We start from the raw sequence: 10,204 nt of genomic DNA, 5'->3' as shown, positions 1-10,204 counted from the left end.
GGAAGGCACCCCTGAAGTTCCACCTGGACACTGCTTGTGGCAGCACCCTCAGGGCAGAGCAGGAGCCCAGGATGGCCCTTCTCCCCAGGGTGCCCTGGCCAGCCCCTCTGGGTCGGGCCCTACCCCAAAAGCTGCTGCAAGTGGCACTTCTTGATCTCAATCCTCTCCAGCTTTCATCTCAGGGAAGACCCAGAGGAAGAGGATCAAACGGCAGAGAACTCCCATTGAATGCAAAACGGAGGCGGGGCAGGGAGCCCAGAGTACTCACTTCTGAAGACCCCTCTGAGGCGAAAGCAGCAGGGGGCCATCGAAGGCTGAGTGTTCTCGGGTGGGGGTGGAGGGGGGGTTGCAGTAGGCGCAGCACTGAAGGGGCCCTACCGAAGGTGGGTGACCTTGGCAGTTCTAGTGGATTCTGGGGCTCCACTTCAGCCGCCTGGGGCAAGCAAACCAGGCTCTTGTGTGGGTTTAGGTAGCAGCCAAGGAAGGGCAGGGTACATGCTTCCAAGAATCAGTTCTAAGATCTTTCTGCCTCTTCCATCTGGTCCCTTCAATTCCTGCTGGCTCTTTCGCCTTCTAATCCCGCCACTCCAGTTCCGAAGCTACGAGGCCAGCAGTGCTTTGCAGCCAACGGCTTTGGGGGTTCCAGAGAGCAGACGTGTTTAGGCAGGCATTATTTTCAGGAGCTCTGGGCATTCCGCCCTCAGGCAGGGTTAATGAGTATCCGATAGAGCCCTGGGGAAGTGAGAAGCTGGAGTGGGGAGGAAACTTTTTGTCTTTCCTGGAGGTTCCTCTATTCCCTTCCCCCTGAAGAACTGAGTGGGATCCTGGGTTACCCCTAAGGCAATACTACAAAAGTGCACCCCTCATCTGTTATGAAGATTTATCAGAGCCCCCGTCACCTGTTTTTTTAGGGTGTTTTTGTGGTGACTTCTTATTTTTCGACCACCAGTTTTTGAGTAGGGGATTTCAGTCCTTGAGAAGGGCCTGAGAGAGGACCCCATGATTCAAGCCGCTATTGACCCCCCCATCCACAAGCCACCAGTGTAGCCACTCTCAACCCCCCACTCCAAATGCTGGCATGGGAATAGTGCCTTGCCTTGGCGTGCAGCATCTGGGTGGCCACTGAGGACATCTCATTTATCAGCATCTTCCTTTGAAAAAGGAAAACAAAAGCTAAGTAGGAGAATTCGTTGACTCTGAACGAATATCTTAAAATATGGGCAAGCAAAGAAAAAAAGATGGCTTTTAGCTGTCCCACCCCCACGTACCTGGACAGCAGGCAAGGCCTGAGCGAATGAGCAAGCGATTTCTTCTAGGAATAGCCACTCGAAGGACGAGCTGCACTGTGGAAAGCTTAAGACCACCTAGATGGGGAGGAGGGAATAAAAAAAATATCAGCAAACATCTTGAGACAGCAACCCAGGTGGGTCTTCAGAGAAAAACAAAATCTTTAAAAGCATTTTCTTGCCCCTTGGTAAGGAAAAACAGCCAAAATCTCTTTCGTTCTGTTCCCGGGAGGAAGGAGACAGCTGGGAATCAGGGGGTGAGAGGAAGAAGAGAGAGAAAAGGACACCCCAGTCTCAAGCACTCCAGACAACTGGGGGGGGAGGGAATATGGTGTTTTAGTTTGGTTTTGATGGCTTGTAAAAAAAAGACTTTGGAGCCCTCCGGACGTTAGCTGGCCTGGGGCAGGCGTTTGTAATGGCGATGAGAGAAGCGAGGCCTTCACACTTGTAAAATGCATCACTGTTCAATCAAGGTGCCAAGTGAAGAAAATCAAAATCAAAGCAACAAATTTTTTTTTTTTAAAAGGACAAGAACTAAAGCCGATTCAGTCTCCCAGCCCCGCAGTCCTGCGGAGCCGGCGCGTTAAGCTCGCCTTTCTTTCTGCGGAATTCCATTTGCATCCCCTCCGCCTGGGTGTCTCCCTCGCTCAGTGTGTGTCTCTGTCTGTTTTCACACTCTCCTCCCCATTCGAGCGAGGCCCACACCTGGCGCATCACTGCCGAGCCATTAGCTGCGGGGGCTCCTTTCATCTTCGCGGTGGCAGACGTTTCTATTTATCCACTCGCGCTGGCCGAGTGGCGTCACCAGCGGTACTGTAATGACGATTGCAGCAGGAGGATGACAGCTTAGAAAGAAGAGGGCAATGGGGCTTCCTCCCAGAGGCGGTGCGGCGCAGAGGAGCGCGCGCATCACAAGGTGACCCCCAGTTCCCCGCCGCCGCTGCCGCCGCCGCCGCCGACCGCGCGCTCGGACCGCTCCTAGCCTGCCCAGTCTTCCTGGCTTTCCCCCGCCGCCAGCCACCATCTGTCCGGCCGCTGGGGAACCCCGGGAGCTGGGGGCTCCTCCTCGAAGCTCACTTGGGTCTTGCCCCCTCCCCCCTTCGGAGAGCCCCGGCATGGAGAGCCGAAAGGACATGGTTATGTTTATGGATGGGGGGCAGATTGGCACTCTGGTGGGCAAGAGGGTCTCCAACCTGTCGGAAGCCGTGGGCAGCCCGCTGGCCGAGCCGCCGGAGAAGATGGTGCCCCGGGCTTGCCTGAGCCCGCGGGCCGGGGCTGCGGGCGCCCGGGAGCGCGGCGGGGGAGGCCCGGAGGAGGAGGCGGCTGACGGACCAGCAGGCAGCGCCGCGGGGCCAGGGGCCGAAGCGCGCGGGGCCGGGGCGACTGTTCTCGGGCCCGGACCTCCGGCTTCCTGCGCCGAGAGCCTCTCGGGACAGGGGCAGCCCAGCAGCTCGGACACCGAGTCGGATTTCTATGAAGAAATCGAGGTGAGCTGCACCCCGGACTGCGCCAACGGGAGCGCCGAGTACCAGCACAGCAAAGGTAGCCGCCGCGTCCCTCCTGCCTGCCCGTTCCCCGACCGTCCCCTCGTGCCCACCCGCCACCTCCACTCTGTAGGGGAGGTCGACACTCTTCTCCCCCAGGGCAGGGGGGTTGGGGGCACCCGCCTGAGCCACGATCCCTGGCTGGCTGCTCCCTAACTGGGGGTTCTCTGGTCATTTGGGGTGTCATCTGAGGGTGACAGGGATGTCTGGAGGGATTGGAGGGCGGGAGGGAGACGCCAGCCCTGGACTTGAGGGGATTCAGTGTGAACCCTGATCCCCCACCTTCCGATCTGTGTTTGCTAGGACTGCTTCCACGGCGCGGGGAACACCTTCCCCAGACATCAAACGGGTCGGGGCAGTTTGCGGGCTGCGGGGTGTAAGGCGCGTCCAGGCGCGGAAGCCCCGACTCCATAAAGGACCGTAAAATCGCTGCGGCAGGGCGGCCGGTGCTCCGGCCCTCTGACCAGTTTGCACGTCGGTCAGAGGCCCAAATTACCTTGTCACTTCCCGGGCTCGGTGGCGCCAGGTCGGAAATGGTCCCAATGATCTAATTGCCTTTGGTCTCCGGTTGCATTTGAAAAGGCAGAGCTCTGGCCCTCCCCTTCCCCCCGCCCCTTCCCTGTCCCACTTCTCCACCCAAAGGAAAAGAAGCTGGGGGTGGGGGTCACACACATGACTCTTCCCGGAGTTGATCTAAAGGAGGGGGTTTGTCATTGATTTTAACTAGTGAACCCCTTCCTTGACGGGAGGGGGGGATGGGGTGGGAGAGTTGGAGGGGGAGTGGTGAGGAAGCTGTTAGGCCTGGAGCCCCCTCCACAAAGCCATGGGGGAGGGCAGTAAGAGCCCCATGGAAGAACACCCCCCCACACACTCAGTCCTGGAGGACAGTACCTGGTTGCTGAGTACCCACCTACTCACCCTTTGCCATCTTGTCCACTCCACCCGCTCAACTCTTTAGGATACTCTGCTTTCAGAAGAACCTCTGCATCCATCACCCACCTCTCTGCTCTACCCACAACCTCTTCTGGCCCCCCCCAATGCACCCTTTTACCTGCCTGAGCCTGGTGTACAAAAGCCGGGCCCCAGCAGTCTGCCAAGCTGACCCAGAGGTGGAAGGGTTCAGTTCAACTCACTTGCCTGTCACACATGCCCATCCTTGGCCCATCCCTGCCATAGTAGGCAGAATAGAATGCTTAGTGGGGTGGCATTGTCCCTGAGCCCCAAGCCAGGTGACTGAGACTTCTGCACCCCAGAGGAGAGTCCGGCAGGTCAGGCCTCTCTAAGGGATGCTATGTGCACCCCCCCTCAGCTACCATTTCTTGTTTCTAGGGTTCCTGAAGTCCCCAGTGTTTGCCCAGAGACTGTATCTGGGCTAGGGGGGTGTTCCTTCCCACTCCCCCTCCTCTCCCACTGGGGCATCTGCTCCCACCAGTTCTGGGATGTTCAGCTGTGTCCTCTCTCTCCACTCCCTGTGCAGGGTCTGGCTCTGAGGCGCTGGCCAGCAGCCCCAGCAGTGGCAGCGAGGCCCCCAAGGGCCAAGGCGGCAGCGGCTCGCAGAGCACCCTGACCTGCAGCGCCAGTGACCAGATGCGGCGGTACCGGACTGCCTTCACCCGGGAGCAGATTGCAAGGCTGGAGAAGGAATTCTACAGGGAGAACTACGTGTCCAGGCCCAGGCGGTGCGAGCTGGCAGCTGCCCTGAACCTGCCCGAAACCACCATCAAGGTAAGCAGATGCCCAATGGGAAGGGGAGAGCAACTCGGGGTTCCTGAAGCCAGAGCCAGTGGAGACCATGCCACACCTCGCTCTGTGTGTGTGTGTGTGTGTTGTCCAGGTTGGGGACAGAGTGGTAGATGCTAATGAATCCTCTTAACGGTATCAAGCATGGCTGCCATAAAGATGACTTGCTGTCCCCTTTCTGGCCACCTGGCTGAGGGATGACTGAGGTGACAAGGTGGTGCAGCTGGAAAGGAAGGCTTTGTGTGTTGGGGGGAACCCCATTTGCCCAGGGAGAACTTAGTGACATTTGCACTCTCCAGATACCCGCATCAGAAATGGGCTCCCTGTCCCCTCCCGCTCTCGGGTCCCGCCCCCTGCAGTGCAGTGCGCGCTCCCCCACCAGCTCCTCTTCCCCATCCTTCCAACCCCCCAGGTGTGGTTCCAGAACCGGCGCATGAAGGACAAGCGGCAGCGCCTGGCCATGACGTGGCCGCACCCAGCCGACCCCGCCTTCTACACGTACATGATGAGCCACGCGGCGGCCGCGGGCGGCCTGCCCTACCCGTTCCCGTCGCACCTGCCCCTGCCCTACTACTCGCCCGTGGGCCTGGGCGCCGCGTCGGCCGCGTCGGCCGCCGCCGCCCCGTTCAGCGGCCCGCTGCGGCCGCTCGACACCTTCCGGGTGCTGTCGCAGCCCTACCCGCGGCCCGAACTGCTGTGCGCCTTCCGCCACCCGCCGCTCTACCCCGGGCCCGCGCACGGACTGGGCGCCTCGGCCGGTGGCCCCTGCTCCTGCCTCGCCTGCCACAGCGGCCCGGCCAACGGGCTGGCGCCCCGCGCCGCCGCCTCGGACTTCACCTGTGCCTCCACGTCCCGCTCGGACTCCTTCCTCACCTTCGCGCCATCGGTGCTCAGCAAGGCCGCCTCGGTCGCGCTGGACCAGAGGGAGGAGGTGCCGCTCAACAGATAAGGCGCCGCCCCGCGGGCCGCCGGCTCCAGGACGCCCGTGGGGGGCCCCCTCGCCGGGGGCACGCAGCCAGCCAGGACCCCGACGACGGTGGAGGTGGGGGGAGGCAGAGGGGCCAGACAAGGACCTGCGGGACTTGGCTTGGAGGATCAAGGGACTTTGGGGAGGTGGCCTGGGCGGGTGCATTGGGAGCAGAAGACGGGATGGGGTGGGGGGCACCCCAGGCTGAGAACTTCTTCCGGGCGCCTCCTTTTTTCCTCACCGGACCCGCTGCCCCTCACGCGAGTTGAAGCAATGGCTCCAGTGCGATTAACAACTTTGCAGCGAGAGTCACCAATATCCACCCCTCAGCTTCCTCCCAACACCCCTTCCTCACAGAGGAGGTGCCCACTTTCCTCATCCCCTCTGCCAAGGCCAGCCTCAAGCTCAGCCAAGCAAAACAGCAGGGTCTCTCTTGGAACGTAGGCAGAGCAGGTAGGGAGGAATCGGCTAGGTTTCCCCCAGCCATGGCAAGAGGCTTGTGGATGGCTGTGCAGGGCAAAGAGGGAGAGATGATTTACTAGCACTGAGAATCCGAACCCTCCCGTGGGACTCCGGTCTTGCTGAATCTCCTCTTAAACAACAGCTCCTGGTTCTGGTACCCACTAGCCTGGAGTTCACTCTCTTCCTAGCTTCCCAATACCTGTCAACTTGCAGCCCCAGCGGGACTTTTTGTTTGGCATTATCGGGCAGGCTGCAGATGCCCTAGGCCCCCTGGGCCAACTTCTCCTCAGACTTTCCTCCCTGGGCCAGACACTTACCCTGATTAGCAAATGATGTGCAGGAGGAGGGATTTTGAATGTTGAATGTATAATAATGATCATCACTGCGTGGCTGGCTGTGAGGCCAGAGCTGAGCTGCTAACAAGGCGCCCAGGGAAGAGCAGGAACCTCATCTCCCTCCCTCAGTATCTGGCAGCAAATTAGAGGCCATTTCCAGCCATTGCCTGTTTGTTCATTTCCACTTCACCAAGAGCTTTCTGGCCCTTGTCTTTGCAATTGGTCTTTCACATCTTTCTCTTTCCTCTTTCCTCCCAAAGTAGGGGAGACAACGGGATGGCATTCATTCAGATCCTAGTGGGAGCTTTCTGTCCTTTTTCTGGGACCCCCCATTGCTCCCCTTCACCAGGGTGGGCCAGCTTGTCTGGAATCCATTCCCAAATACCCATTTCCACACCCATTCTTGCAACCAGGTTTTGAGGGAGAAGATAATGTGTACCACTCCTGTCCTCCCAATGCAAGATCCGCCCTAATTGGAGGGAATCATTCTTTCTGTAGGGAATAAATATGGTTTGGTTTTCCTTGGAAGCCCAAAGAATTTGCTGTTACAGTTTGTTAACCATATTGCAATAAAAGCTGAACATGATTCTCCTTTTAGCATTTTACTTTTTTTTTCTTTTTTTGGCAGCAGGCTGTACATGGTCTCTTTTGGAGTGACTTGCTCTTCACCATGGGTTCGGGTAAGGAAGGAATGGTGAGCTCAGAGTCTCCCAAGCACCTGCTGGTCACTGGCAGGCTCCAAAGGGATAATGATAGAGAACAGGAGAGGATAGGCATCCAGATTTCCTGCATTACGCACAGGTTGGCAGTGTCATGGCTAAACTGACCCAGCAGAATGCTTGATGGGCTGGGCTTCACCCTTGGACTGGTTCCTCCTCCTGATACCCTTTGGAAAGGGTTCAGGTCGGCAGTGTCATGGCTAAACTGACCCAGCAGAATGCTTGCTGGGCTGGGCTTCACCCTTGGACTGGTTCCTCCTCCTGAAACCCTTTGGAAAGGGTTCTGTCAATCCCACCTTCAAATCATCTCAAGGCAGAGATAAATAGGACCTTGTGAGTGGAGCTTGAGCATGGCAAGCTGAGTTTGTTTTCCACTGAGTTCAGCATTTGGAGGTGGAGGATAAGCAGGAGAGATCATCTATTTGGGATGGGTGGGTCACAGAAAGCAACCTTAAGCCTGAAGTCATCTCCGGGGTGGAATTCTGTGCAGGAGACGGACGGAATCAGGCAGTGCCCACACACCTCATCTCTGCCCTACGGAGAGAGATGGAGCCTGCCTTCAGCAGAGCAGTGGGAGAGATGAGTGTCCTCAGCTGACTTAGCTCATAATGGCATGGGCCCCCAAGAGTCCTCTGTAGAGGGGTAGGGATACCCCTCCCTCAGTCTCCATTTTTCCTAGGGTTCCAGGGCTAAGCTTGGCAAGAGGGCAGCTACTGGCCTGAGCAAAGCCTTATGTAGATGTTTTCATAATCCTCCCTGCCATTTCTTAGGCCCCAGTCCTTTTCAGCTCCCTCTCTCCGTAGCCAGGATGCTCCTGGTACCAAACCCAGGCAAATCTCACCATTCCTTCCAGACAGGCCCAGATTGCTTGCGACAGGTAAATGGGCTGCGGTTTGCCGTAATGCCAGGCGTATTTTCAGTTAATAGGGAGGGAAAATGAGGTGTCTGCAGCGATATTGGAAAGTACAAGATCGATGATCCGGCCTCGTGTCCAATCAGCAGCCTTTAATTGACTGTATTTTCTGGGTAATTGAGCCTCTCTTCCTCCAAATTGAAGTAGAAGATATAACAATACATCTTGCCAGGAGGAATTACTCATTACTTCATAATGAAATTTCCCTTTTGCCAAGGTTTGCGGTTTGGTGCTAGGAACCACCTCTCACCCACCTCCTCCCATTCCCCACCTCTCCACCCCCCACTAAAAACCAGGCTTTGCCGCCTGGGCCCCATACTTCCATTTGGGTGGGTGGGGAAGGAGGAGACAGCGGGCAATGACTAGAAAGAAAACACACCGCCTCCACAGTCTCAGTCTCTTTGTCTGTAAAACGAATAGGCTAGACCAAGTGTCAGGGTGGGTATGCTATCATTGTTTTTCGCTTCCCCACCCCAAACTTTCTCATTCTATGCTTAGCTTTGCCATCATCTTGGTCCCAATTTGCAGGTGGGAAAACGGAGGCTCTTAAGTCTCATGGCGGTGAGTGGAGGATGCAGGTATGAGCTCTAGGCTCCGCCTCCCACTTCCGGGGCCCTGCATCTTTTGGGATCTCAAAGTTCACGGTCGCTACTCTCGATTTTGACACCGGTTCCCCACTCATTTTCCCAGGCTTTCTTCAAGGCGGCCTCGGGGAAGGGTGGATCCCGGGAGCGCTGTCCAGCGTGGAGCCTCGCTCTGCTCCCCGCCCTGGCAAGACCCGCAGCCCGGCAGCTCTAGCGCGCTCGCAGTGCGGGCCGTCGCCGGCTTGTTAGCGAGTGATTGATTGCCTTATTAAAGCGTGTTCTTGTAAGTGTGACCAAACTGATTGCGTTGCATATGTTTGGGATAATGCTCATTTTAAACAACAGGATAAAGAGGATGAGCTGGGCTGAGCTTCAGAAGACGAAATGATTCTGGCCAGCAGCTTCCTAACTCTGGCATTAAATTGCCCGGTTACAGAGCAAATCACTTGGTGCCTTCACCCTGGTACCCCGCCTTTTTTTTTTTCTGGCCAGCGATTTGATTGCTTCTCTCGATGTGCCAGGTCCCACAAATGATTTCTCACAGTGACTATGTGGGGCTCTGCCTTCCCTGTGGGTAATGCCTTACCACCTACCCCAAACTCTACGTCCTGGTCAGAGACAGCCATGATTCAGACAGCAGAAGTGACTCTCTTGTCCCTGGCTTTCTGGGTAAAGTCACCATAGACCTTCACAGTCTACACACTGACTTATTTGGATGTCTTCCCACCCCCAACTCCAGACCTTTACAGAAAGTTGAAAAGATTCTTTTGTCCCCCAGGCTTCTTCCCACTTGGTTGCTTTCATTATCCTCAAGCCAGGAAACACCCGCCACCATATGTCCACAGGAGAGCTTGGGTATCCCCTCCCCTATTTGCCTAGGACACCCACATTTTTGAAGCTCCTACTCATCCACTGCACTGGCTGCCAGAACCCCGAGGGAGGAGCCAGGATAGGTGGCTGGGTAGGTTGGGAAGGAAAAACAGGCATTTCTTCTAAATAATCCCCATCTCCAATTGCTCCTGGCAACCAAGTTCTCTTCCTGGACCTGGGTCCTAAACAAAGAAATTTTCTGCTCGCCCCAGTCTACTTCAAGGAAAACCAAATTTTTGGCAGATTGAACTTCCCAAGACCCACCTTTGGGAGACACTGGAATTCCGACTTGTTGACTGATGGTGAGCATAAGGACAAATAAAAAAATATGTCACTCTTTGGAGTGTCATTTGTAAGAGCAACCACACAGATTCGTTTGCAAAACCTACCTAAACCCCCGAGGTTTGATTAAATGACTGTTCCAACGGCACATATTTTCCTATCACTCATCACTTGCCTTCTCTGAGGTGGGCATATCAAGACTGAACTAGAGCTAAATCAAGACTCAGGTTGCCACTTGTGACAGCTTGTGGGACCCCAGAAATGTTGACCCTGAGGAAGAAATTTTGTAAAGAGAAAGTGAGCCACAAAACACATGCTACCATCTACAAAGCAAACAGAAAAACAAAGTCATTTTCAAAATAGCCTTCTCAGCAAATAAGTATGTGATATTCTGAGCAGGAGAGAAAGATTGCCACTTAAAAATAACATGAAAGCATTAAGCAATTATTTAAAACAAGACTGTTTAAAAAAATATTTGTATTTATTGCAGCTGCTCAATTGG

General features: G+C 55.8%; 1 protein-coding gene across 2 annotated transcripts; it reads left to right on the top strand.

The window, feature by feature from the left end:
• Window positions 1–2,141: 2,141 nt before the first annotated feature.
• On the top strand, window positions 2,142–6,904 carry EVX1 (even-skipped homeobox 1). 2 transcript variants are annotated; one of them, XM_004604254.3, is made up of 3 exons: window positions 2,142–2,828; window positions 4,308–4,555; window positions 4,983–6,904. In XM_004604254.3, the coding sequence occupies exons 1-3, from the start codon at window positions 2,402–2,404 to the stop codon at window positions 5,517–5,519; spliced, it is 1,212 nt and encodes a 403-aa protein (XP_004604311.1). In that variant the 5' UTR covers window positions 2,142–2,401; the 3' UTR covers window positions 5,520–6,904. The 2 variants fall into 2 exon arrangements, with proteins under 2 accessions (XP_004604311.1, XP_012787256.1); XM_012931802.2 differs by having other exon boundaries at window positions 2,645–2,773.
• Window positions 6,905–10,204: the final 3,300 nt, after the last annotated feature.

The sequence above is a fragment of the Sorex araneus genome, chromosome 1 (genome assembly GCF_027595985.1).
Source record: "Sorex araneus isolate mSorAra2 chromosome 1, mSorAra2.pri, whole genome shotgun sequence".
NCBI lineage: Eukaryota > Metazoa > Chordata > Mammalia > Eulipotyphla > Soricidae > Sorex > Sorex araneus.
The sequence above is the reverse complement of the archived record's forward strand: the minus strand, read 5'-3'. Positions and strand labels throughout refer to the sequence as shown.